The 27,468-nt window shown below is 49.6% G+C and overlaps 3 protein-coding genes across 8 annotated transcripts; 1 reads left to right on the top strand and 2 right to left on the bottom strand.

Annotated features, from left to right (window-relative positions):
* Nucleotides 1-43: 43 nt before the first annotated feature.
* On the bottom strand, nucleotides 44-2,431 carry MRPL46 (mitochondrial ribosomal protein L46). The gene is made up of 4 exons (XM_064388423.1): nucleotides 2,219-2,431; nucleotides 1,696-1,888; nucleotides 1,009-1,182; nucleotides 44-479 (listed from the first exon to the last, which is right to left on the bottom strand). Exons 1-4 carry the CDS (start codon nucleotides 2,429-2,431, stop codon nucleotides 229-231), a joined length of 831 nt encoding a protein of 276 aa, XP_064244493.1. The 3' UTR covers nucleotides 44-228.
* On the top strand, nucleotides 2,391-6,126 carry MRPS11 (mitochondrial ribosomal protein S11). Its single transcript, XM_064388424.1, has 6 exons — nucleotides 2,391-2,543; nucleotides 2,691-2,801; nucleotides 3,039-3,128; nucleotides 3,813-3,942; nucleotides 5,267-5,332; nucleotides 5,765-6,126. The coding sequence occupies exons 1-6, from the start codon at nucleotides 2,497-2,499 to the stop codon at nucleotides 5,870-5,872; spliced, it is 552 nt and encodes a 183-aa protein (XP_064244494.1). The 5' UTR covers nucleotides 2,391-2,496; the 3' UTR covers nucleotides 5,873-6,126.
* DET1 (DET1 partner of COP1 E3 ubiquitin ligase) lies at nucleotides 5,334-27,264 on the bottom strand. 6 transcript variants are annotated; one of them, XM_064388418.1, is made up of 6 exons: nucleotides 26,977-27,264; nucleotides 25,290-26,398; nucleotides 22,074-22,264; nucleotides 20,265-20,456; nucleotides 6,704-6,781; nucleotides 5,334-6,616 (listed from the first exon to the last, which is right to left on the bottom strand). In XM_064388418.1, exons 2-6 carry the CDS (start codon nucleotides 26,370-26,372, stop codon nucleotides 6,472-6,474), a joined length of 1,689 nt encoding a protein of 562 aa, XP_064244488.1. In that variant the 5' UTR covers nucleotides 26,373-26,398; nucleotides 26,977-27,264; the 3' UTR covers nucleotides 5,334-6,471. The 6 variants fall into 6 exon arrangements, with proteins under 6 accessions (XP_064244488.1, XP_064244487.1, XP_064244486.1 ...); XM_064388417.1 differs by having other exon boundaries at nucleotides 25,290-26,521; nucleotides 27,192-27,253; XM_064388416.1 differs by having other exon boundaries at nucleotides 25,290-26,521; nucleotides 26,977-27,252.
* Between the last annotated feature and the right edge of the window lie 204 nt (nucleotides 27,265-27,468).

The raw sequence follows: 27,468 nt of genomic DNA, 5'->3' as shown, positions 1-27,468 counted from the left end.
GAGAATTCAACAAGAGCAAAGAACTCCCTCAGGAAAGCTTCACTTCCAAGTATAGATTTTAATATTTATTCAGTACAGGGCCAGTGAAGAGAACTGGGAAATAAGGCAAATTATCCTCCAGAGCCCAAGTGAACATCTCATACACCCAGACCATGCAAAGCAGCAGCCGTGCTCCTCCCTGGAGCCACATCCCACACCTTCCCCATCTGCTGGAGCACAGGCCATTGCTCACAAGTCCAGGAGGAATCTATTGACTTTTTTCAGATATTCCGACTTCAGGTAATCTCCCAGCTCCTTCTTTGTGACCCACAGGTAATCTGCCTTCGGCTTTGCCTGGGACAAATCGCTGCTTTGGAGGAAGGCTTTGTAGAAGAAGACTTTGGCTCCCACGTTATTCTCAGTTCTGATGGCCCTGGGGAATTTATACTTGTAAATCCCATACGGTGCATTCCCCAGGACTTTGGCTTGAATCTGATCTCCTGCAAGAAGCCAGCAATGCAAGAGAAAGAGAGTAAGACATAAGAACACAGAGCAACAATAACTGCTCCCCTGCATAACAACAACACAGCATAGGCTATTCCTTGTGTGGTTCAGACTGACTGTTCCCTCTTTGGCAGAAATACTGACAACTGTGAAAAAACTGGTTTTTTCTCATGAGAAAAACAGCTCATTTGGAGACCAAAGAGTCCTCTCAGTTGGAGAGGGAGGAAGGGAAGGAGAGGGTATCCAGCTTTGCCAATCTTGAGTGAAAAGCAAGGACACGTGTATGCCATCATCACCCATATGCCACAAAAGCTACTACAGGGCAACAAGAGGGAAAGAGAAGCCCAAAGCAATCCCAGACATACAGAAGTGTCTGGTGATACCCCAAAAGGGCCCATAATGGACAGACATGGCACTGCTGCTGCTGGCAGCCAGAGGTCCCAACCCCCAGTGGCAAATATCGCTCAGACAGAACACTGGAATAAAACCACTGGGACAAACAAGAGGGAGGGTCAAGCTACACACCCAAAAACGTAGCCATGGCTCGCTCAGCCGTGCTCCGCAGCGTCTCTCCAGGCTGCCACTCCACTTGAGGCAGGAGCCACAGCTCCTGGTTACCAATTTTCTGTTTCACCAGAAGCATCAGGTTGCTGTCCAGCTTCCTGTTCAACGACGTTCGATCGTTGCGTTTGTCAGCATCTGCCAAAAGCCAACACGTGCTGGAAACAAAGTCTCCTGGCAGCATGCTCTGACCCCCTTGGTTATCAGCCCTCTGTGCTTCACACCCAGGAACAATACACAAATGTGGATACATGGAATAAGACAAAGATCTAGACAGGAATGCTCACAGTCACTCTAGAAGTCATTGCAGGATTCAGCTGCTGTTTTCCTATCCAGAAGGACTCTATAATAAGCAGCCTGGATCTCCACCTTCACAAAACTCAACAAGAGTGCTAAGCAGAGCTTGGGAACCAAATGACCAAGCATTTCACTTGTCTATTTTCATCACTTTGCCCTGGTGTACACACACATTTTTGCAGCACAGGAACACTGATTTCCCTGTCAGATGGTTAATTGCACATGGGCTGCCACAGAGTCAAGACTCTATTTAAAACAAATAAAAAAAGAGACCCAAAAATGCCTTCCTTCTACTGAATTCCATTCTGGCAAACAAACTGTGTGTCCTCACCCACCACGAACTCCAGGCTGTACCTGTTATCCGCGGGGCAGCTTTGAACTGCAGAAACTTCTGCTCCCACTTCTCCTCCAGGTCTTGAGCCATGATGACCGTCTTGCCACGAGCCTCATCCTCATCATACGAGCTTTCCATCTTCCTCTTGAGCTGCTCCTCCTCCTCCAGCTTACGCATTTCATGATCTGAATACAGGCTCTTCTCCAGCTCTATCTAGAAAAGCAACATGAAGTATTCTTAAGCCACAAGCACTGTAGGTATTAGCAAGCAGAATTAAATTATTTCTAACTCGGCAAAAGCAAGGCAATAGGAATTTCCTGAGGTCGAGCAGGGTGTCCCTGCGTGCAGCAGGAGCATGCGACAGGGACACCACCACCACGGGTGACCATGGGGACACCACCACCCCCAGATGTGCCGCAAATCGCACGCAGAGCACCCGGGGAGCACCAGCACAGTGCGTGCAAGGCCACCAGCCCTGGCGCTCCTCTCCCCTCATGCCTGAGGGCGCCATTTCCCCACCAACACCCCCACATCCCCCTCTACCTGCTCCATGAGCGCCGCCACTTCTTCCTCCTCCTTTTCCAGAGGCTGCGTGATTCGGGGAAGCCTCAACAGGCACATGGCCCCGAAAAGCTTCCAGGGGCGCCGCGGGGCAGCGCTGCAAGCCCAGCGAGCGCCGCAAGCCCAGCGAGCGCTGCCCGCCGCCCGCGGCCGCGGCGCCGCCGCCATGGCGCGCGCCCCACAATGCCCCGCCATGTCCCCTCCTCGCTCCCGGCGTGCTCCGCGGCCGCCGCTCCGCGCCGCGGCTCGGAGCCGCCGCCATGAGCGCGGCCATGGCGCTGGCCGGGCTCCGCGCGCTGGGCTGGGGGTGAGCGGACGGGGCGGGACGGGCTGCGGGGAGCCGGGGGACAGCGAGGGGACAGTGAGGGGACAGCGGGGAGGCCGGGCTGTCGCAGCGAGGCGGCCGCCGGGGGCTTCCCGCTGCCCCCAGCGCTGACCGGCGTTGTCTCCTCAGGGGCCGCGCCGCCGCCCTGTGCCGCGGGCTCCGCACCGGCCCCCCGAGGCTGCAGGACGGGGCGGGGGCGGCTGCCAAGGAGACGGAGAAGCAGAGCGCGACCGAGCCGAGGTGAGAGCCGAGGCCAGGCCGCGCCGGGAGGGCGCTGCCATCTGCCTCTTGCTGCGAGGTTTTATCGCCTTCGGTGGGTTTGCAGCCCAGGGAGGGGAGGGAGCCGCTTGACTCAATCAGAAACGCAGCTTGTGTCTTTTCGGAGGCTTCATCGCTTCTTTCTTTATTTCCCGATATGAAATGAAACTTTGTAATGTTTAAAGAGCGAGGCCTGATAACTCTTACTCTGCTCCTCAGCTCTTCAATCCTGCAGAGGAACTCCATGAGATGGGACGGCAAGGTTTATGAAGAGGTCCCGATAGCTCACATCAAAGCAACGTACAACAAGTAAGCAAATGAGCTGCTCCGTTCCTGCTCTCGTGTGAAATCAAAGCTTAGAACCCGGGGTTTGGCCTTCCATCATTTAGATCTAAAGGCTCAAAGGAAAACAGCCAAGGCAGTGTGTTCATGGCTGGGAAGATGATACTGATTTAAACCTCAGTGGTGTTCAAGGAGCATACCTGTTCTTGGAGTGTCTTAAAAGCAGTGAGATTGTTTTTATATATTTTGATTACATCCTGATATGAATAATGAGACACTGATAGTTTTAACAGCAGGTTACTTCCAGCCCACTGCTCTAGCACTATTTCTGTGCAGGTGTTGAAAAAATTACCATATTCTCCATGAGACAGTTGTGTTTCATCAGTGATTGCTCCTGTGATATGTTACTGCTTAAGGCTCTTTCAAGTTCCAGAAGTGTCTTGTGCATTTGCTTTTAATAGAAGAGATAAAATGGAGTGAGAGGTAGATCTGAAAGGGATGAGTGAGATAAAGCACACCTTCTCCAGAAGGGTTCTGCTGGGGTCTGTAAGATGACCAGGTCACTACTGGGTGGTCTCTGCAGTGGGTTTGAGCGGGATGCTTTGAAAGAGAAACAGAAGTCCTGCAGTTGCGCCAGTAAGGTGAGTGAGAAACGGGAGAATAAAGCTTTGTTCCAGCTTGCTTCTTCCCCTTGCCCCCGTCCCTCCGCAGCACACACATCCAGGTGGTGAGCTTTGACAACCAGCCGTTCTCCCGCACGTCCTGCGGCACTGAGGGCTTCCAGAACGCCAAGAAGGGCACGGCCATCGCAGCACAGACCGCGGCCATGGCAGCGGCAGTGGTGAGTGCCCGCCCTCATCCCCCCTCCAGACTCTGACTGCCCCTGCACCTGGGCACAGCCCAGCTCACAGGCAGCACTGTGGTGCTGGAAAAACATCCCACAAAGTGTGTTTGAAAGCGCTGTTAGAAATGCCCCAAGTGGGAGCTGAGCTGTGCAGGTTGTGATTGGAAGTGTGTGGTTGTAACTTGGAGCCTGTCCTTTCCTAGCACTGCTCTGCATAGCCTCCTGTTTTCCTAAGGGAACATTTCTCAGTCATTTGGGGAATGTAGACCCTGAATCAGCAGCAGTTCAAGTTTTGCACCGTAGGGGACTAAGAAGTAGCTGCAGTTATTGTCTGGATATTTTATATCTGCTCTCTGCCACAGAACTGAGCTCCAGCCAGCAGTTCCAGTCAGAGAAAGTGATGTTCTTGCACCTGTTCATTCCAGCTTCATGTCGTTTATTATAACTCTTTCTGAAAAAAACCATGTGGGTGTCCAGGTGGAGGAGACAAGGCTGGCTGTGTCATGATCCTCATTACAGCAGAATGAGGCAAGGTTAAACTGAAAATCCTTACCCTAAATTAGGTGGAACTCACTTCAGCCTTTCATGCTGGAGGAGGTTGGTGCCACTGCTGGCCAACAGCTTATTGTGGTTGACTCAGAGGGATATAAGAACATCTTCACTATTACTCTGTGCTCATTGGAGCCTCATAATAGCTGCGTAGCTGTGCTTGGACAGATTTATTCTGTCACTGTTGAAGTAGTTAGCACGTTAATTGCATCAGAGCACAATGAGAAAGAGCCAGAGGATCTCCCTCCACGTGGTGGCAGCAGGGCTGTGCTCTACAGCAGTTCTTCATTTCCAGTTTGAAAGCCCCTAGAATTTTTGCCCTGGAGGTGTGGACTCCTGCACAGCAAATCTAAAGCTTGCCTGCTCTTCTCATTTACCCTCCAGAAAGAATCCACTGCTCACAGGGGAGAAGTCGCCACATTAGAGAAGGGCAAACAACTTAGAATTAGTCACTGTTAGTCCCTTGCCACTTCAGTCACGTATCCATGGATATGTCCTTTTTTGCTCTGGCTTTAGGTCACAGATAGTTTGATTTGAGAGCTTTCTCTGTGTGCAGAGCTCATGGTCTAGCACAGAAGTTCTCTTGAACTGCCATGGCCATACCCCATACCTTCTTTGCTCTTAGCATCTCAGCAGTAATCCCCATATATGTCTCCTGTATCCATTACTACCTCATCTTTATTTTTACTTAAATACTACTATGAAAATGAAAGACGCCAGGGGAGCCAGAGTTTATGTCAGAGAGAACACTAACCAGTTGTTCTTTCCACAGAAAGCACGTGGGAAGGGCGTGTTGCACGTGCGAGTCATGGTGAAAGGACTGGGGCCAGGACGCAAAGTAGGTGTTGGAGATTCTTTTCCATACTTTATTTTCTCAGCTATCATGGATGTTTTCTAAACTCAGGCTCATTTCAATTAACTTGGTTTTTCTGAAGCTGATATAAAGGATTCCTCACCCAAGTGCCCAGTAATAAATTTTTAGAGTCATTATAATTTTAGAGCAATTCCACATTGGAGGTAGAATAAAAGCTGTATTTGGAGCTTCTTATGGCTAAAATAGGAAAATCAATGGGAATGCTCAAGAAAGAACTAGAGCAGGTAAGTTTAAACTGGGTTCTCTGATATGAGTTACATATTTTTAAGAATTAAGAAATGAGAAGCATTGGAGCAAGTTGATTTTCAGATGGGGGATGAAACTGTTTTGCCCTGAACTTTTTCCCTTCTCTGCTGTCCTGTGTGCTGATAGCTGTCATCTGCTGTCTCGTTGCAGGCTGCCATCAAGGGGCTGACGATGGGAGGTTTGGAGATCATCTCCATCACTGACAACAGCCCAGTCCCCCACAACGGCTGCCGCCCCCGGAAACCCAGGAGAATGTGAGGGGCACTGCAAGGGACACACAGCTTTCAGCGTCAGTTCATCAGGGACTGGGTTGAATGTTGCTTCTGTGGCTGATTCTGGAAGGCCACCCTCCCTGGAAATACTTGTTGAGGGAAGCTTGGAGAGACCATGCTGAGCCTTGAAAATGCAGGAGGCAGAAGCTGCTGGTGAAAGCAGGAATCTGTGTATTCCCTTAGTGGGAAGCCTGTTGTCTACAAAGTTTGTTGATTAAAATGTTGGTCTTTTGACAGCCATTCCTGCTGTGTTCCCAGAAGTATTTTGGCTTATTACTGCCTTTTGACTGCTCTCTTCCTCTTACCACCATATGTGGCTCTTGTCTAGCCCTCCATGCCATTAGTGCTCTTGTCAGGGAGAAGGAGAGATCTCAATCTCCTTGTAGTCATTTGTAGTAAACAACTGCACAGGGTCAGGTCATCTTCCTTCCCTCTTTGTCTCACTGCTCACATTGGGAAACAAGGCCTGGGGTAACTCTTTCCTTCCCCCTGGCTCACAGAGCTACATGTGAGTGGCAGCTCTCCCTGTTGACAGAGCACCAGCCTGGATCCATTCCTGGCACAGATCTGTTGCAGTGCTTTGTTTCACCCGAGCTGTACTGACCTGCCGCTGCTCTTGGCAAAGGAAAGCACCTCACTTTCTAAAGGGGCTGCTGGGATCTTGCCAGGTTTGATGCTTGCAGTCTCTTTGACCCTGCTGTGTGCACCACAAACTGGATTTTCCAGGGTCCTGGGGAAAGCAAGCAGGGGTTAGTAGTCCCAAGGAATAATGAAATGCTGCCAAGGAGATACAAAGCACATAAGTCTTGAACTGTACCTCTGTGTATCCACAAGCAGCAGGAGCTTGTTGTGGGTCTGTGATGTATTATTGCTGTCCCAGCTCCATCCAGAATTTCTGCCAAGGAAATATGTCAGGAGCATTAAGCAGGGAAGGTAAAAGCAGTAACTGACTACAGGATTGATTTGCTGGATGGCAGAGGCACAGTGCCTAGCAAAGGGCATCTCACTGAAATCCCTGCTGCCAGAGAAGCCCTGGCACTATACAAGGTGCTCTGGGCAAGTGTTTCACCTGTAAACATGGTGTATTTCAACAGCAACCAGCAGTTCTATTGCAAATGCAGAATCTTCCTTTCTATTATTTCTCATTCTGTCATTCCTCTGTAGTTTCTTAAATTGCATAGTTAACTATTTTCTTCCTCTTTAGAGAAAGGGTACCATAGCAACAAGGCAGTGAACCTCCTTCATGGGGCTGAATGGCATACAGCAGGTTTTGAAAGAAATCAGTCTGCTTAGAAAAGCCTGTTGAGTTGCATTTGACAGGAGAAAACAAGATTCAGACAAATATACTTTAGTCCAACTCTGAATTTGAAGGGAGGGTAGGTGATCTTAAAGGGAACTTCCTTGAGCTGTCACAGTTTTGACAGTGAGGAAGAGAGACTCTTCCATAGATGTTTGCCACACTAGAAGACTTTCCCCCTCACTCCAGAAATACGGCTGCACTAGGGACTTAATATTCTGGTTTTTAAGAAGATAGCAGGTCAGCCATAAACTGGCAAGTGAACTCAGTATGCAGTCAGCTGGCTGGGGAAGGGGTGTATGATGTGGTTACAGCAAGGCTGGGCTGCTGTCTGCCCATCACAGCAACCAGCCTGACAAAGGAGGGGCACCAGGCTGCGCCAGCAGGTTTGTCTAACACACAGAAGAGCAAACAGTGCTGTTCTCTACCACAGCCTGTTCATTGCACCAATGCAGAGGTGCCCAAGTCACATGAAGATGGTGGAATAAATTGAAAAGTAAAATTGTGAAGAGATCTGTGCTCCTCCTGGAATTCAGGAATGAGTATGTGTAAAAAGTGAATCAAGAGTCAGAAAACAACAAGAATAAGTCTTCATCTTACCCACACTTCAAATCAAGGCTGTGTCATCTGTAAAGGCCACTCTTAGACACTCTTGGTTTCTGGGTGTTTGTGAAGGTTTTACGAGGTCTGCCAGTGCATCACCACTGCCTATACAGTGGGAAGCTTTATGCCCCTCCCTGCCCTGCCTATTTCTCATAGCTACCCCTACTTCTTCCTTTGACTGGCAGTCCTGTAGCACCCTCTGAGCTGAACAGAAGAGGCTGATGCTGTTCTCCATGGCTCAGTGGCTGGGATCTGTACAGTATGATGCAGATCTTCCAGACCCCCAGCTCCCTGTACTCTGAACTCCCCAGCACAGTACTTCAGTTGCACAGCTTTATACTAAAATCACATTTTCCATCCACCTTCTCTCCTGCCCTGATGGAGCACTCCCAAAACCATGTCCTAACTTAGTGCACAGTCTGAGCTGTTTATCCTGCAGCACATCCTGGGACTCTGGGGCAGTCAGTGAGGTGAGGGAGCACAGCTGCACAAAGCAAGGGCTGGCGTTCTCCTTTCTGAACACACTGTACAGTAGAAGGCTTAAAATTCTATTGTGGTTTGTGTTGCAGGGAATTAATAGACACCAATAGTGCTTAACGATTTCCTTACCCTTCAAATGAAACTATTAATTAAGGGCCTGGTTTTAGTCAGCCACTGGTGTTTACGAGTTCTAATTGCTTTTCTTGGCATCTGGGTGGAAAGCTGTTTTCTACTGGCTCACATTCCTCCTGAGCAGCAATTACTTTATTTGTCAGTAGCATGGCCACAGCATTAGCACTCTCATTAGGGTCATATCCTCTCCCTCTGGGCTTCCCTGTTGCTTTTGGACATTTTGCTCTCCATTCCCTCCTAACTTTTGATTCCCTACACTCAAAGATGACTTTTTTTCTGAGAAACAATCTCAGAAATTGCTGCTGGCTGCAAAGCTTCATCCTGGTTCATCCCTGGCCTTTCCTAGGATTCTGCCTTCCGTTCTAAATAAATGGTCACATGGACCTCTCTCCATTGTATCCCTGTAAATCCCTGTGTAAAACACAGAACAGTCTCCTGACTTACAGATAAAATGCTGCCTCAGGTCTGTTTACCCCTTACTGAGTGCTACACTACCTCGGGGAGTTAGTCTAACTCGGTTACCCTTCCTTCGGACCTGGGATGGCACCTGGTGGCCTGGAAAAACAGCCCTCAGCCATCTCCCTAATAGTGTATTATTCTGCAAAGAGGAATTACTTCCCTATCCCCAGCAACAAGGACCTTCTGCCCAGAGCTGCAGCTTTATCTGCTGAATTGGTGATTTACTATTTCTTCCATGAGCATCTCAGTGACAAGAGTCAGGCAGCCAATTTGGATCCCTTTGTGAGATTCAATTAAACCACAAAGTGATGTCAGTGTCCTTTAACAGCTGACTGTACACACAAGCAGGCAAGGAGGAGGGGGAGAAGGGGACAGACCCTGCAGTGCTAATAAACTGTAGCAGCAGGGGTGGCTTACGGCAGCCCGGCTGCAGCTGTTAAAGACATCTGTGCAGGTTTTGCTGGCTTTCCCTCTGGTGTGGGAATACCTGGCTCGAGATGTGCACAAAGAAGGTCACTGAGTAGGTGTTTATAACCCTAAAGCACCCCCGGGAGTTTTGAAGAAGTAGCAGTTCAAATCAGGTTATGTTTTTGCACTCAGACTTCGGCAGATAATCACGGTGCTGCTTTCATGCCAAGCATCCCCACCTGGCCCCTCTTCCCCTCCAAACTCAGCCCATGACCTCTCAGACCAAAAAGAGATAGAGGGCCCTCGGATTGGTTTTGTGCTTTCCCAATGTTCTCCTCTCCCTGAAGAGGCATTAATGGGTACTCGATGGCAGCAGGAGCTGCTCAGAGGTTTTACTAATGAAAAGCCTAAGAGCATCCAAGTCCCCACACTGATGGCAAAACAGGACTGCAGGGTCCTCATGGGGAGATGTAGAGGGGAGCCAAGCCTCGATGTTATTTGGTTTTTTTTTGAAACCACTCACACCTCCTCTGCTGAGTTCTCCAAGCTTCCCCTGCACTAGTGCCACTTGGCAGGGTCCTCTAATTTCTCCATAGCCTATAACCCTCGTCCTGTGCCCACATCTACTGAGAGTGGAGGCTGTGCACCTGGACCCAAACATCTCGGCAGCTCTGGAGCCCTAACAGCCATTGCCTGGGAAAGCTGCTTCCAGCAGCAACCGCACTGCTTGTTTTTCTAAAAAAAAGTACGCAGAAGGGAGAAAGGATTGGGCACAAGGGGCTCCTCTGCACAGCAGCAGGCCAGGCTTCCCACCCACACAGGGCTCCAGGTAACAAATAAAACTTGGGGCCCCAGGCAGAAGAATGACATATTTCACCCACCAGTCTCCCATCCTCTGCCCCCTCTGCAGGTCCCAAGGTGAGGGGAAATAGGACTCATCTCTTCATGCACCAGCCTGCAGGCACAGACCTTGCTCTCCTAATTGCCAGCCAGGCTCTCACACAGCCCCTTGGCAAGATCTGGGCACTGCCTTTCATTCTGCTCCTGCCAAATCCACAGGAATAGCAATTTCCTGACCTGCCAGGGTCAACCTGACCAAGAAATGCAAATTACTGTAGACTGGTAAGCCCTGTGGACTTCTTAGTGAGGCTGATGGCTGGAAAGCAGCTTTCTCCAGCACAGGAAGATGCTGTGGGACAATCTGTCCCTGGACATGGTTGTAAAACCAGCCCTGTTTGCCAAAATCTGTCCAAAGAAGTGATGCTGCCTGGGGAGATCCCCTTCCAAGTGATCCTGGAGCCAAGAGACACAGTCACCAAAGGGCCAGGGTAAATCTGGAACAAGCCCTGCTTGGCCACAAGCAGCTGCACAGCAGAGCTGCTCTCCCCAGCCCTTATCAGAGCCAGCAGATCAGCACCAACATCACCTTCAAACCTGAGCCCTCTCTGGGGAAGCAGCCGATGGGGGATTTAAGGGGTAGGAGGCAGGATGAGCAGAGATTAACTCAGACTTTGCTGCCCAAAGCCAGACAGGCTGCACTGCACAATCATGCTGTCGAGATGACATTTGCCTGTCCTATGTTACAGGAGACCCTGTTTAGCTGCCAGTTGCTCCTTTTTCCTCACAAAGAGGGATTTTACAAGCATTAAGTACTAACCAGTCAGGGGTGAACCAGTGACCTACCTACGCTGCTGCAGGTATCAGCGCAGATAATCTGGACCTTACCCTGACTTCAGGACCAGCCCCAAAAAAATAGGGCAGCAGCAATGAAAATTATCCATCACGGTCAGAGACAAGGGAGCACGTGCTGGCTCTGCACTGGGGGCAGTGCCAGCACCTTGGGAAGGGAGTCCCACACGCAGGGACAGTGCCAGCACTGCAGTAACCCACAGGGCGTGTGTGCAGCCCCGCAGCTCGGGCCAAGGCTGCCTGCTGGTCGGCACAGAGGTGCTGGTGCCCCTCACCTTTCGGGGCTGGCCATTTGAACAGCTCTCCGCAGGCGGCTGGCGGGCACAGCAAGGCCGTTTCCATGCGGATGGGCTGCTGCTCCCCGTTGCTGTGGCGACGGCACTGGGCGCCAGCAGGTCGGAGGCGGGAGGGCGAGGATCGAGGATCGTATCTCCGCGGAGCTCACCAAGGGCACCGGGTACATCTAATCCGGCACTGCTCCATTTTAGGCCTCCGAGGAGCGCCGAGGAGCTATCAAATGACCAGCTCAGCGGCAGCGAGCAGGCACTCGCAGGGATGCAGCGCTGCCCACCGCTCTTAACAACACCCTAAAATCACATCCAACAGCAGCCAGATGGCCCTGGCAGGGCTTCCCGGCCACCTGCCTGGTTCTCACCCCTCCAAGCCCCTTAAGCAACTGGTCCCACACATCCCAGCTCCAGCAGCCCCAGGGCTCCAGCCCAGGGCTGATGTCAGCGCCGCCAGGGCACCCTCACCTGCCCCATCCAAGGTGACCAGAAACTGCTGCCCAGTCAGGCACTGGGACAGTTCCCAAGGGGAGCACAGAACTGCCACAACATGGATTCCTCCACAGCTTTCTCCTTTCAACCAGGCTTAGCCCAAGGCTGCTTTTACTGTCTAGGATTAGGGTTAGGGTTCCGAAAACCACAAAGCCCAGAGCTCCAGGCACACTGCAGCCTTGGGCTAAGGCTGGGTCAAAGGAGAAAGCCGTGGAGGAAGCAATGTTTTGGCAGTTCTGTGTTCCCCTTGGCATGCCTTTTGTAGCTGCACTGTGCTTGGAGCTCTGGGCTTTGTGGTTTTTGGAACCCTAACCCTGGGTGAGGGAGTCAAAGGTGCATGGAGGTAAGGCTGGTGCCAAGCAGAAAGGTGGGGAGCAAGGAAAACAATTAAAAATAATAAGCCATTTCATCATTCCCTCCTCCACAGGATTATTTTATCAGAAAAGCTTTTATAACCATGTAATAAGACAAGGAAGCACAAGACTCAGGCACATCAAGGACACAGACTCTGAAGCTTGCATAGCAAGGATGAAGTAAACCCACAAAATCCTGTTCCATTGTCCATAGGATATCCATTTGCTCTGCAGCATGTACCTATCTGATCAAGGCTCCCAATAGGACAACAGCTGTGAGAGGGTCACATGTCTCATTGCTGTGCCTTTACCATCTCTCTGCCCACTGCCCTAAGAGATCCTTGCAGGAAAAGCCGGCAGAAAAGCAGCAAGACCAATCATAAAGAAGAAAAACAAAGGGATTTCTTAAAGCATCAGAAATCTGATTCTTCTAGCTGGGTCAAAATGACCAAGGGAAGAGCTTAATAGATGCAGCACCTGAGCAAAAGGAAGGTCCTTTCAGTACACACAGGCAGCTTAATCAGGGCCAGCCATGAGCACTGGAAGGTTAATTGATGGGTCTTTAGTAGGGACACATCTTAAACCTATCCATACCTTTGACTCTAATGGGATTTCTGTGCCTTGCAGTCTAATGCCATTTATACAAGAAATAATGCAGCTGTCCTGCTTCCACTACTTTTATTTTCTTAAAGCAAAGGCAGCACAAGAAATAACAAAAGATGGGATTTCGCTGCCAGTCAAACACGGTTTCCAGCTCAAGCATCTCCTCCTCACTTAGTGCCTATCTGAAAAGCCACGGGCTCAAGAGCTTTCTGGTGTGCTCAAGGTTTGCACAGGAAAGCATCTGAGAAATGGAGGAAAGGTTCAAAGGAAAATCACTTTCATGCTCAAGATGCAGACGGTTAGAGGAACTAACACAAACAGGGATGCTGCAGAGTTCTCAGCCAGATTGCTCTGCAAAGAGGCAGGGAGCAGCACATGGAAAATCTGAGTGTCCCAGCACAACCTAAGAGCAGTGGACAGCTGCTCTGCCAAGCAAGGTGTGTTCAGCTTTGTGCTGGTTTTGGCTGGGGCAGCTACAGAGGATGGGGCCCTGCTTTTCTGGAGATAGCTAAACACCTGCCAGACCATGTGAAGTGGGAATTAATTCCTTGTTTTGCTTTGCTTGCATGTGGCTTTTGCTTTACCCATTAATCAGTGTTTTATCTCAACCCACCAGTCTTCTCACTTTTACTCTCCTGATTCCCTCCACAATCCCACTGATGAGGGAGTGAGCTGCCAGCTGGGGTTAAACCACAACAAGCTTTCATCCCTTGATCGTGCAGAAAATGACCAACAGATTAGATAAATGCTGAAAATGGAATAAAGGAAGAGTCCATGAGTACAAGCTGGGCTAGTAATAATAAGCAAAGGGGAAAATGTAATCAAGAATTCCTCTCCCAGCATTAGTTCCTGTAGACAAGAATCTGAGAAATCTGTAGGGACTACAGAAATGCCTCAGGTGGGAACATTCTTAAGGACACTTGTACTCCAAGTGCCAGGAAGAGGCAGCATCTTCCTGCCATCTCTTCTTAGCGAAGGAATTCCCATCTCTACAATTCAGCTTTTTAGAAGACAAAGACAATAAATCAGACTTTTAAAGCAAATTCTGTTTATTAAGTTTTTTCTGGTGTTGCTTACAAATCTTTACCCTAACCTAGGAAAAATATCAGGTAGAAAATATCTCCCCTTTTCTCCCACCCTCCCCACCACATACACTTTTTGTTTCTTAAATAAGAGCATCAAAATTTCAAGCATGAGAGACTTTTCTTTCCATACATTTCTGTAACAAAATTAACTCTGTTGTTGATATAAAATGCAGCAGCCAAGACCAGAGGATCTGCTATGCTACTCCAAGGCAATTAGTACCCAGTATGATCAGTTTGTCTGCAAACATAATAAGAAAATACTTAGCACTTATCCAGCACTTTTTATCCATGAATCTCAAAGTGTTTTACAAAAGCTGAAAATATGTTTTTGGCCTCATTTACAGAGAAGAAAACACCAGCTGGAGAAGGAAGAGCTTTGCCCCCAGCCTCAGAATTTAATAGCAGAGCTAAGAACAGATCTCTTTCTCAGCCCCAAGTCCAGCAATCCATGCCACACTCTGCTTCACAGAGGGAAGCCTGAATTTGGCAAAAGCCCCTACTACAGAAATGCTGATGTTTATATTTTTGCCACTGAAAAAAGAGTCTCAATGGAGATCTGACAGCTAATTTAGTAAGCACTGACTTCCTGAGGCTGTGACACCAAGGAGTAAACAGAGTCTCAGATGGAGCAGCTGGAAGCTTGGGGGGGAAAAAAAAGTCTCATACTGAAGTGCGAACAGCTGTGAGAGTGGTGCAGAGGGAGGTAAATCCATGATCTACAGTGTGCAAACGATTCTCCACTTGGAGCTTTAATTGAATGTTTGAGGAACAGATCACAGGATAAAACCCTAAAACCTTGACAAATAGTGTTATTAGATGAGAGGAACCTGCAGCTAAAGCACTGACACCTCCTCTGTTAGCAGTCTCCTGACCCGCCGGCACTCCTGACAGACCTGAGACACCAACAGTGCAAACACCAGGAAAAGAGCAGTGAAATGCAATGTCTTGCCTAGAAATAATGTATAGCAAGGCCAGGAGAGAAGTACAGTGAGGCAGAGAGCAAAGGCTGATTCAAGGACCCCAGGACACCCTTAACTTTGAGGTCCACCACTCATACCATGAGCAGGCCCCCCCACCCACGCAGCCCTTCTCCCATACATCACCAGCAAAATGAATGCATGACTCCAACACTCCTCTTCACAGGCAGGTGGCCACAGCACATCACCCTCAGCTCATTTTGGTCCAATTAAGACACCCACAGGGTCCTTTAACGGAGAGGGTCTCCTGTGTATTAGCACCAATTTTCTATTGCCCCCACTGTACCTCCTAAAGGAATGGGACAAGAACAGGCTTCTGATGGAGCACATGGTGATGCTGGGATGGTTGTGCTGCCTGGCAGCAGTCATAAACCAGCTCTCATATAAAAACTCCCAAATGCTGGCCTACAACCAAAACCTCAATTTTTAAGAGAGAAGGGCAGGCCAGCATTCTCAACAGCCTACAGTGGGAGGTAATTACACCCAGGAGCTTAATTTATCAGCAGCATGGTCCAGCCAACACTGCCACACTGGCCAGCTGTGCTCTGAAGCCTGGAAACAGCATCTGGGTTCTCACAGAGAACAGTGTATCAAACAGACAGAGATAAGCAACCTAAGTCAACAAGCTCATCCCTAGACTGCCCACCCACAGCAGTGAACATGAATTCAGCTCTCCACCCTTCTTCCTGGGCAAATCCTACGCATTTTCTACGCTGGTACTCCAACACACAGGAGGGTGCCAGCAGCTGGGTGTCCATGTTCTCAGCAGCAGAACCTGCAGATGGCCATGAGGATTAACCCCCATACTGCTGAAGAGTCCTTCTGACACGACAAAGGAGCTGCTGTTGCTCCCCACACCCATCTTCCTCCTGTACCCACCTCCTCGTGTGTTACAGACACAACCAGCTGCCCTGGCCTGCTGGTGTAGCACCACCTCTCACTTAGGAGCTTTTACTAAGGCACAAAGATTAAGTGACTTGCATAAGGATCAGGAGCACACCTCATGTCTCTCAACTGTAGTGATTTCGCACACCTTTTTTTTCCCTGACCTCTTGCATATTAAAATGACATGAGTAGATTGTGTGGATGAGAGCAGGATCTCATCTCCCTAGCAATTCTGAAGAAACAAATGGGTAGCTGTATCCAAGCCCTCCCCATGGCTCCCATCCCTTCCCTCTGTGACAGGTCATTTGTCCAACATGGTAGGAGAGCACCAGTGCAGAAGGGAGTGCTCCACAAGTGTGATGCAACACTCCACCTCTGCCATCCTAAGACCCAAGCAGGACAGGAAACAGCCATGCCGGAGAAACCAGGAAATTAACCTCAGCTATGCTTTGTTCATCAACAGGAGCAGGGAAGGACAGCAGGGGGATCTCCACAGTACAAACAGGGTCAGAAGAAGCCCCCCCCCGCCCCCATAACTGGGGTGGATCAGCTTTCCACAGCTGAGCTTGAGCGCCTTGCAAGATGCTGCTGGTAGGAGCTCCCAGATGAGGCTTCTTTCCACGAGCAATGGTTTGGTTTCCCAGAGGGGTGAGGGCCTGGCTTTGGTGCACCCGTGGCAGAGGCCCAGCACCAAGGAGAGCAGCCCCGAGTGCCTCTAGGTGCAGCTGTGCCTCATGTGGAAGTTGACGACGTACTCGGCGTTGGTGCGCTGCACCGAGATGGCGAAGGGCTCGAAGGGGTGGAAGGTGAAGGCCACCAGGCGCCGCACCGTGTGATTGATGGGGCGCCCCAGGAGGCCTGCCTGGATCTCAAACTTCAGCAGGCCAGAGTCACGAGCGTAAAATCTGAAAGGAAGAGAAAGGCAATTACGGCTGTTCCCGACTATTGACTTTGCCATCTGCGCTCTTTGCACGCAGAGACAAGCGCCTTGTTCGAGCTCTGGTGCTCCCTGAGGAGCAGAAGGTCCTTAGCTGGGTGCCTGGCTCTTGGCTTCGCAGGGAAGTCCCTCTCAGGGTAGTTGTTTTCCACTGTCTAGAAAAACATCACTTTTATTTTATTACTAGCAATGAGAAAACTCTGCCTGTCACTTTGAGGGACAAAGCTGACTTCACAAGAGGGAGTCAGTTCGGTTCAGTGCTGGCTCTCCATCCTCTCTTAATGCAAGCTGCTCCCCTTGATCCCTAAGGCAGATATACTGCACAGAACTGAGCTCCCTTCCCTTAGCAATGGCCTTCACTGAGAGTGTCAGGCCACCCTTTCCTCCTCGTGGTACTGCCAGTGAAGGCTTTACACTGCTGTCCTTGTGCCTGCTCAGTGAAGGAAGTCGCCGCAACCCTGCTCAAGGGTGCCATGCTGTAGTGTACAGCTGAAGCAAGGCTTTGCAATTCATTTTTGACTGCCACCAATAAAGCATTAATGAGACAGGCTGTGCAGGAGGTACCCGATGAATTGGATTCAACAACCACAGCAAGGACACAGGTCAAGGAAAACCTTATGACTTTCTGCTGTCACGCACACACCTGCCTGTGGGTCAAGCTCATATGCATCTCCAAACAGGTGAGCTCTGGAACACATCTCCAGCACAGAGGGAACATTTTCAGGGGGATGAGACAAACAGCACTGAAGAGACAGGTGAGTCCAGGGAAGCTCTTTGCTTCCTGAACCTCCCCTGCACACTCTGTGTAACTGACATAAATCCAGGTAACACCACTGTCCTCTGCTGCTGTCAGAACACAGGACTCTCTGTGAGGATCCCACCCTCCCTGAGACTTTGGAGAAAGCTTCTGGGATGTAGTGCTGGAGGTTTCTGGATGTGATACCTTCACCAAGTAGCTGGGCTCTAACTCAAGTCATCCCCCTGAAGTTGTCTCTGTTTGTTAGACCATTTTCATTAGACCTTTTCCAACTTCAGGCACAGAATTGCCATTATGCCTCCCAGCTGTTTTCTTTTCCACCAACACTTAGTGCATGCGGGTATTTTGCATTTTCCTCTGATTTTAACTCCAAGAATGCTTTTAATGTCTGAGCACATCTCCCCCCTGCCAGCAATACGATGCACTCAGCTCTCAGCCTGGAAGAACGGATGATGACAGATACCAGCGATGCTGTTTCAGGAGCAGACATACTCCACATTTTAACAACACAGCCTATTGAGAACCTCATGTTCTTCCTGGAGGGCCACTCTCCTCTCCCTTCCTCTGAATCAAAGTGCCAGCCAGCCCTGCCTGAAAATTGCACACAAGAACCCAGCAAGAGAGTCACAATCTTGGTATTTGGCTTTTCAAAAAGCCCTTTCCCTCCTACACAAGGCTGGGTATGCAGAGGGTCATTCTTTAAATAAAGCACAGTCCCCCATCTGTTCCTCTCTCCCCCAATTCACAACAATTTACTACTCAAGATGAAGCTCCCTGTAATCTTAAAGATGTGCTCAGTTTGGTATTTTTAAATGTATTTTTAAAAGTGCTCTGCAATCAGAGGCCATTTCCATGGGCTCTCATTCTGGGGATAAATTAGGCACTGCAATATAAAATTGTATGTCAACAGAAACAGCAAGACCAGCCTTTTCAAACCGTAGGGAAATGGAAGATTTATCTGCAGACCAATTCTTTGGTTAAATGGCTCCTTATTAGCCATCTAGATGGATTTTAGAGACCCCCTGCTATAGGTAGAGCTGTGTTAGAGCCTCTTCCCTCAAGTGCCATCATTTCACCCATTGAATATCTCTTCAGGCCTCCTGAAAAGAGACTGGAAGGCGGTGGTGATGGGGAACCTAAAGTCCTTCCCACCTAACAGCAAACAACCACTGGTCTCTTAAGTAGGCAGAATTGAACCTTCTGGGATGCAGAAAAGTACTAAGGGTTAAAAGAACGCAGTGCACAGAAATATTGAATTGATGAGGAAAAGGTCTGGAAGCCTTCCTAGCGTACACATCGTGCCAGGAAACTGCACACAGATTATAACAACCTTAGCTATTGAAGGGTTTTCCATTCCAGACAATTACAGGACTTACATTACAGATCCTATGGTTCCTCATTTCCAAGCCCTCTAACCCCAACAGGCAGCTGGCATTATTTTATTAATCCCTTTGTTTTGCATGTGAGAACCACAGCAGCACTATTTCAGCTACTGAATGGTTAAGGTTAGCGCCTCATCTTCTGCTTACTTTCCAAAAACCAGGAGCCCCACTGCTCCGAGGCTCTATTCAAGTCCTAATTGACTCTGCACAGCTTTGAGCTTTAAAAGCTCTGGCTCTGAAACGCTGGTTTGCTCAGGGGAGGGAGGGAAGGTGGCACTTGGCTTTGTTTACTACAAAGGCTCCACCGCAGCACATGACTGCGGTTCTGCTGCCTTTTGTCCGCGGGAGCCCGGCGCAGGTTGGCGCTGGCAGACAACTGCCACCCTGCAAGTTTTCCCAACGTCAAGCATGACAAGGGGGAAAAGGGCAGGCTTTCTTTGCAGATAACATGGAAGCTGGAGATCAAACCAAATCATACAGGCAGAAGAATCAATTAAATATACATAATTTGGGAATTGAGAGCGCAGGAATAATCACAAGTTCCCCGCCACCTGAGTCAGGGCCAGGGGAGATATGAAACCACTTTTTGAGAATGCATTGATGAAAATAAAGTTGGGAAGCGATCCAGAATGATCTCCCTAGGCTACTGAGCCCCCATCATGTGTGCAGTCACTAAACAAAGCACTCAGGCACTGAAGGCTCTCTTTGTTTTCAGAGCATAGGTTTGCTTCTGCAGTACTAGGAGCAGAAAGACTATTCTGCCTGGGTAACTCGAGCTCTTTGAGCCTGTCAAGCTGCAGATGCTGGATTTTTAACCACTAACTCTTGCAGCCATGGTTGCAGCCAACAAAAAGAAATAAACAGTCCTGATATTTCTTTAAGAAGCATTGCAAACCTCCTTATTTTCAAGCTCAGACTTACTCCCTCTGGCAGCATTGGAGACTCAGACGGAAGAGGCACAGAATGGCCCTGACACCTGGCTAAAATTCCTACTACAGACAGGAATTTCCTGCAGATCAGAGAGAGAAGGGAGTATGACAAGGAGTACAGCTCCCAGGGTGAGAACAGTAAACAAGGGAAGTCTGAAAACAGCTCAGTCAATACCACAAGCTTTCTGAGTAACACCTAGCCCAGATACTATTTTATTCACAGGACAAACCAGACAATCCTTGCCAACTAAACCCACATGCTCAGAGAGGATCCTTCCAGCATAGGAAAGCAGACATCAGAGCTGTATCACTTTGCAACCCAAACACAACGGCAGCACTGCAAGAAGAGGAGGAGGAACAAGACCATTCATATGGAAAAGGCTGAGACTTCACCACCCAAACCTTCCCCAGAGCAGCTCAGCAAGGAAACATGAAGAGCCCTCCCACACATCCACATTACTGTAAAGGAGAGGGGCCAAGTTTTGTGAAATAAATCCCCTGGTGAAAGAATTTCCTACGAAAAAGGCTTCCATCTACTCCCTTTTCTGCACACGTGATCCCCCGTGGCAGAGGTGATTTACAGCGACTCCTTGCACTCTCTCCTCACATACAGCTCCCCATACCTTATGGGGTGATCACCACAGGTCTTGGGCCGCTCCATGACTGACACCCACTTGTCATCGTAGCTGAAAAGGGACAGGTCGAGGTAGGGGCTGCCGCTGTAGGACTGGGCGCTGATGGGGAGCTGCCCCAGCAGCCGCCGCACGGCCTCCGTGTGCCCTCCGTACTTGGCGTTCACAATCGTGTCTTTGAACCTGCAGCAAACCAAGAGACACCTTTTGTTCACAAAGGCCACGGCTGAACAGCACATCTTAAACAAACTAAGCAGGTAAACTGACAGGGAAAGAAAACAGCTGCAGTGTAAAAACTAAAAGAGCTCATTTCCAAAGATGTATCACAGTGATTCAAACATCAACCAGTTCTGCTAACCTTTTCATCCTCCCTTATCATTACTGTCTCACTCAGAATGTCCAGAGTGACAGAAGGATAAGAATGTGCCTACCCACAACATCTAGACCCAGCTGCTCTGCAGTACAGGAAATGAACAGGATCAGAAACAGGGAGAGATGGATTAGCAGTTTATCAGTCAATCCAAGCTTTACCACAAAGCCTGGAAACAGCATAAGCAAAAGCCAGGGGGCTTTCACAGTAACTGCTGACCCTTAACGTTGACTTGACAATCCTCTCTCCACCCATTGTTTTAAATGCATAAAGGGAGAAACCTTAGATGAAGAAGGACCTTGATGAGGAGCATAAAGCTCTCCAGAAACTACAGTGAGCTGAAAGTTCTTCCTGGTGGAGAGATTAACACAAACTGGATTTCTCCTTCCAAGTAAAATTTGAAGCTTACATGTGCAAGAACAGTCAGATCAACTGCAGGGACAATAAGGAAGGTAAACACTCATCCAGAAGCCAGCTCACTGTGGACTATGCTTTATGGTAGTTTGCTGTGGAAGTTACAACACTCCTGTTACAGGCCCTTGTAGCAAGGGGATGGAAAGACTCTCCTTTTTACTTTAACAAAAGGCAGAAGTTGTTCTTCATGAGTCTTCAATGAGTTCTCTCACTCTCTCTCCCATTAAGCACTATGGATTTCCTGACAGGTTGCTCTAGAAAGTTACAGACATAGTCAATTTCATCAGACTTGTATGACATCAGCCTAAAGTCAACAGAAGCTTGATGCCCATAAGTGGATGGCAAGCACTTTGGAGGAGGAGAAACAAGTCACTGGAAGAACAAAACACCCTGAGTCACAACAAAATTTTCCTAGAGAAATAACACACTCTGCCTCATTAAAATCACATCTGACTGTTAAAGCATATTCTAGAAACCCATGTTATTTTGGTATTTTGTTCAGCTTTCACAACAGATGTAAGCAGATGAGTTTCCCTTCTCCAAGTACAGTGATGAGAACCACGAGCTGGTGACTGATGTTGAGGAAATGCTACAGAACACAGTTTGGTACACGCTAAATTCAGAGAATGTCACTTGGCAAAACACACTCATACTAGCTCCTTGACAAATCATATCTTCAGGGACCAAAGCTACTGGGCAATAACACTTTAATAACCTCCAAAACAGTTACTGCTCAAGGAGAGACAGAAACATCTTTCTCTCAAAATTCCTTTCCTTTCTTCTAAGCAGCAGTTTGCAACTGCTTTGTTCCTTCCTCTAACAAGGTAAACGCTGTGGAATATAAAATCAGATGCATCAGGCTGCAAGATGAACTATGTATAGTCCTGACCCTTGCACCACCTGGCAAAGGGGGCCAAAGGAACTGGTTTTCTCAGGGTTGGTATTTGATACTGGCCTTCAGCAGTCGGGGCTGAGCGCGTGTCTATACGGAATAAAGCATGCTCCGAATGGCTCACCGGCGCTGGATCTGCCTCGCAAAGTTGTTGCTGGAAGCTGAGCAGGGGAACTGGACAGCCTCACTGTGCAGGGTGGCATTCCTGAAGAGGTCACAGAAGTTCTCAAACAGCTCCAGCAGCTCATCAGATGTGTTCTCAAACACAGCAATGACCTCTGTGGTCACCATGTTGTACACGACGAAGAACGAGGGCTGGGGAGAGAGGCAGAGGTTACCCAGGAGAGCACAGGTGGGGAAGCTGTCCCTTCCTTCTCCCCACATCACACCACAGACCCTATCCAAATTTCTCCACAGCACAGGAGAATCCTACATCCTCACACTAATCCACTCTCCTGTTGGAATGCCTCAACATGTAGCCAATTATCCAACTTTCAGCTGTGATTATTTAAGAAAACTTAATGGGCTTCCAATTTTTCAACTCAAACTAGATGCAACCATACTATTTTCTCTTCTTCTCTGTCCTCCACCAAACCCAAAACACTTACTCAAGTGCCAAATTTAATTTTCATTCCTGCTGAACAAATTACTTCAGATCCAATGCTAGCTGGCCTTAAATTATTTTTACTTCTGCATAGATATATTATTTTCTTCCCCTTCTTAATATCTGTATCACACAGAGATGAGCCTTTTTACCTACTGTGCACTACATCACTGTCCACAAAAAGCTGTGCCCTCCAAGTACCCTGCAAACACAGAAATTAAAATCTGAAAGGCACTGGTGACTTCTTAATGCTGACATTCTCATGCAAGATGGCCTTTGTACCATGCTGTGGACTAGCAATGGCAATGAATGAGCAAGAAATTGGGAAAAAAGGTGATATTGTGTCAGTGCAGCTACATCAAAGGGAGATGACATTCCCATCCCATTGGGAAAGGGCATATTTAATTACTGGTTATTAAAAGTAGCTTTCATTAGAGACAGGAGTGCTGGCACCCCAAAGTAAGAACCTGTCCCCTTCTTCAAAGGGAACTAATTCCCATGGCATCTGGTTAAATCTTCTGTCAACAGAGGCAATTCCTAAATGCTTCACCTCCTGCCCCCAAACAATGCTCAGGGATGATGGCAGGCACTCTGCCCACCCCACCCACCTGCAAATATCACAAGGTTTGTTTGTTTTACAGCCCAAAATAAACTATGATAATAAAATCCAGCCCCCACATGTCCAAATGAAACACACAAGATGAGGTTACTCACTAGACTACTGCCTGAGGAAAAGGAAGCCCTTCTGAAATAAAGGGTTGGAGCAGAGAGAAAATAAGAGAAGACAGCAGAAGGAAAAACTATTTAAATCACTGAAGACTGCAGGGAGTATCCTCCAATTTTAAATAAAAAAGGTCCCTTGCCAGGTTTACACAGAGACACATCTACAGGATGTCCCTGAGCAGGGAAACCCTCACTGCTTTTGCAGCGCCCGTAACACCACCCAAAGATCATCACAGCATGGGAGGCAGCAGCTGAGTGCCACAAAAACCACACAGCAATGCTGTCAAGCCTATCTACACAAGCCAAGAGCAGCAACAACCCCCCAAGCTACCTATGCAGAGCACACTCTTAAAGATCTCAAAGGATACAGTTACAAAAACCACACAACCCACAGCCATGAACAGCAACTCCTCAACCTTCTTGGCAGAGAAGCCAGAGGGGAGAAAGGATCCTGAAACTGGATGAATCCTCATGTTCCTCGTCTGACAGACTGAAGAAAAATGGGAGCTGTAGTTATTTTGTGAGCCAAGTCTTATTCAGGAAGGCCTAATACAACATCTACATTCAGACAGGTCTGTGGAGACTGCTCCACATCTGGAATTATCTCTGGAAGAACTGAGAAATGAGACACTTTTCCCCCAGCACAAAACTCAGCGCCTGAGGCACACTGCAAACAAACCACAAACTGCATCTTAAAGTAACCCTGGGCTGAAGAGTCGAGAGCTCCCTGCAGCAAACCAGGCACTAAACCCTACTAACCACAGCAGAGTGCAGAGCTGAGCCAGCCACAAACATTTACATCAGGGCCAGGAGCTCATTCCAGACACCAGCAACGAGCAGAACCCTGCAGATCACTTCCACAGAGCCTTCATATTTCTGAGACAGACATTCAGCTTTACACCAATCAACAGGGATTAGATAAAGCCTTACCTATTTCCTCCCAAAGCAACTCCCCCAGACAAACACCGCAGAAGAGGAAAATAAAACAAAACAAACCAGAGTCATCTCCCAGGAAGAACCAGACCAAGGCAACACAAGAACTGTTTATTTCTTCTAGGACCTAAGTCCTGGCAAAGATGTGGGGAAGAGAAGTGCATGAGAGAAAATAAACCTCTGGAATCAGACCTACATGCTGCACTGGATTTATCACAAATTCTTGCTAAATACTTTAAACAGAATAAAACCAAGCTGATTAAAGGAATAAAAATTAGCTTAAAAATTCTCTTAGGTTCACAGGGCTCAAAACATGACCAACCACTCTAAAAGCAGTAAAAGGAGATGATCAACATGCAGGGTTGTGAAACATCTGGAGGGACCCAGCACTGACTGAGCTACATTTGCTCTAATTCTACTTCTTTAGTAATAAATTGAAAAGAGAAGCAATTGGCCCATTAGCCTGATCTAAAAGCTGCTACTCCAATTTAGAGAGATGATAAATACTACCTCTTACTGAAGCTTGAAAGACTAAGTACGTAGGCAGAGCAGAAATGGTAATTGTACCAGGGAAAATGAAGACTATTATATTTGAAAAACATGCTTGAAGATACATGAGAAAAGGGAGAGACTACCTCTGCAATTTAAATGGACTATATAAAATATCAGCTAAAATTAAATTCATTTGGGGATTTGGGGAGGGAAAGAGGATTGAGGAGGATCTGTGAGCATGAGGAACAATCCTTGGAGAAAGGAACTTGCTAACACATCAGATCTTTCTCATTTTGCAGGTGAGAAGGAAGGAAGCAATGAAATTAAGAAAACAGAAGATACAGGAGTTATTCAATATCAGAAGCATCAAAAAAGACTCAGGTACTAGGGATCCTAAATAACCTCTACAGGCTCATTAAGGAGCAGCTCACAGCACTGTAATGCTTGAGCACTTGTCCCAAAGCAACGAGCAGCCTGAAGAGGGAGGCAGCATCTGAGCCACCTGGTCTAGTGGACCCCTAGCAGGGCAGCTAGAACTAGATGATGTTTAAGGCCCCTTCCAGGCCAAGCCATTCTGTGATTCTATACCTGGGAAGGATCTGTGACCCGCAGCGTGACCACGTCCTCACTTGTGTACTTGATAAACAGGTGGTTCTCATCCAAGAGCTGCATCTTCCACATGCGGAGCTGCCTCAGCTGGTCAAAGTACTGGAAGAACCTCCTTTTTGCTATAGCGCTGCCATCCTGCTCGGCCCTTCTCCACAGGTACACCAGCAGCCTGTGCTTCAGGGAGTTGATGAAGGGCTCCTTGTAAGGGTTGGCCATTCCCGTCTGCGTGTCCCGCTGCACCTCGGGGTACACGGCAGACAGGGTCAGCAGGTCATCCTCGTAGCAGAAGCGGCCGATGGTCCTCACGTCGATGAACGTCCCCTCGGGCGTCACCTGGAAGACGTGAATGGTCTGCTGCTGCACGGAGAGGATGGCCAGGATGTTCTTGTACAGGTACAGCCCCTGGTTGTGCGACAGGATGACCTTGTCGCACTTGAAGGCGCGCGTGTCGCACAGCCTGCCCGTGTGCAGGTCGATGATGTGCAGCGAGTAGTCCTCCAGCGGGGAGCGCGGGTTGGGGGTCACGGACTCGCTGTTGCGGTACACCTCGAAGAAGGGCGGGTGCGGCTCCTCGGGCAGGTAGGCGGCCGAGCCCACGATCACGTAGCGGCAGTCGTCCGTGAACAGGCTGCACTCGCGGTTCAGGTGCTCCCCGTTGGAGGCCACGTTGGTGATGTGCAGCAGCACGAAGAAGCGCTCGAAGAGCCGCCCGCGGATGTTGACGGACCGCTGGTCGTTGCCGTTGGCCAGGATCTCCCCCTCGTAGCCCTGCAGGAGGTCCTCGGCCGCCTGGCAGCCCTGGTACTCGTAGATCTCCAGCGAGGTCTGGTCGGAGGAGAAGGCGATGAAGTAGCGGCCGTCGGGGGAGAACTTGCGCAGGAAGCAGGGCGGCTTCTCCACGTTGACCACGGTGAAGTTGGGGAAGACGTTCTGGTGGAAGACGCGCACCTGGTGCCAGTGGGTGCCCGCCTTGCCCGAGCTGATGCGGCGGCGCTCCAGGCGGTGGATGACGTTCTGGTTCTGGATGCGCCGGGGCCTGATCGTGGGGGCCTCATGGTCCATGGTCAGGGCTCTACTGCATCCTCATCCTGCGGGGAGAGCACGGTCAGGGCTCTACTGCATCCTCATCCTGCGGGGACAGCACGGTCAGGGCTCTACTGCATCCTCATCCTGCGGGGACAGCACGGTCAGGGCTCTACTGCATCCTCATCCTGCGGGGACAGCACACATGCCCTGTGATGGGGGGAATTCAGGTTACGGGGAACCTGCTCACATGGAGACCCAGCACAGGGGGCTGGCTAAGAGGGACAGAGGGAGGGGGGAATAACACAGGAGGACATGGGGGAGGAACTGGAAGAAAAATCTCAGTGCAAGGCAGCAGGAAAACGCACCAGGAAAACGAGGGCAGTGCAGAGATGCCTCCAGGGCAGTCCTGCCTGCTGAACAGAGACACAGAACAAGGAGGTGAAGGAGGGAGCCAGGAAGGGGCACAGGCACAGCTGGACACCAAGGGAATAAACGGAGCCTCCACCCACCAGGAAGCCTATGTCTGCAGGGATAAATGCAGACATGACAAGCAGCAGGCACAGGGCGCAGCTTGGAAACAACGGAGGGAGCTGGGGCGAGGGGGCACAGGAGGGATCACCCGCGATGTGTCCGGGCCCACCTGCCGAGAGGGAAGCGAGGAGCTTCGGTCCCCCAGGCTGAGGAGGGACTGAGCTCCAGGGAAGCCCGGGGACAGCTGAGGGTCCGCCCGCCAAAGGTATCCGGGATCCCAGATACTCTCCCGCTGGCCCGAGGGATAAAGGGACACGGGGAACCGGGGGCCGCGGTGGTCTCCGCGCTGATTTAGGACCGGGGAGAGGTTTCGGCCGCTCTCACCGCTGGGGCCGCGCCGGGTCCCGTTCATGCCATGGCCGCCGCCATCTTTCGGCCACGGCACAGCGGCGGGAGGGCGTCACTGCACTTCCGCTTCCGGCCTCCGCACCAGCGAGATGGGGCCTGCGGGGCCAGAGTGCCCACAACGGCCTGGCGCGCCCCCTGGCGGCGGGAAGGACCCCCGCACCGGGCACCCCCCGCGCCCATCCTGAACCCCAGCACCCACCCTGAGCCCCCTGGACCCACTCTGCACCCATCCTGAACCCCAGCACCCATTCTA

This window comes from Passer domesticus, chromosome 14 (assembly GCF_036417665.1).
Source record: "Passer domesticus isolate bPasDom1 chromosome 14, bPasDom1.hap1, whole genome shotgun sequence".
Lineage (NCBI taxonomy): Eukaryota > Metazoa > Chordata > Aves > Passeriformes > Passeridae > Passer > Passer domesticus.
Note: the sequence above shows the minus strand (reverse complement) of the source record. Positions and strands in the feature narration are given on the sequence as shown.

Coding starts and splice junctions, on each gene's coding strand:
- DET1 (XM_064388418.1), bottom strand. CDS start 26,372: ATGGACCATGAGGCCCCCACGATCAGGCCCCGGCGCATCCAGAACCAG. Junction 22,265..25,289: donor GGGTCACAGATCCTTCCCAG/GTATAGAATCAC, acceptor CTCTCTCCCCAG/CCCTCGTTCTTCGTCGTGTA. Junction 6,617..6,703: donor CTGCTTGTGGATACACAGAG/GTACAGTTCAAG, acceptor TGCTTTCCCCAG/GACCCTGGAAAATCCAGTTT.
- MRPS11 (XM_064388424.1), top strand. CDS start 2,497: ATGAGCGCGGCCATGGCGCTGGCCGGGCTCCGCGCGCTGGGCTGGGG. Junction 2,802..3,038: donor CAGAGCGCGACCGAGCCGAG/GTGAGAGCCGAG, acceptor TCTGCTCCTCAG/CTCTTCAATCCTGCAGAGGA. Junction 3,129..3,812: donor ATCAAAGCAACGTACAACAA/GTAAGCAAATGA, acceptor GTCCCTCCGCAG/CACACACATCCAGGTGGTGA.
- MRPL46 (XM_064388423.1), bottom strand. CDS start 2,431: ATGGCGGGGCATTGTGGGGCGCGCGCCATGGCGGCGGCGCCGCGGCCG. Junction 1,889..2,218: donor TGGCGGCGCTCATGGAGCAG/GTAGAGGGGGAT, acceptor TTGCTTTTCTAG/ATAGAGCTGGAGAAGAGCCT. Junction 1,183..1,695: donor AGCTGCCCCGCGGATAACAG/GTACAGCCTGGA, acceptor GGCTTTTGGCAG/ATGCTGACAAACGCAACGAT.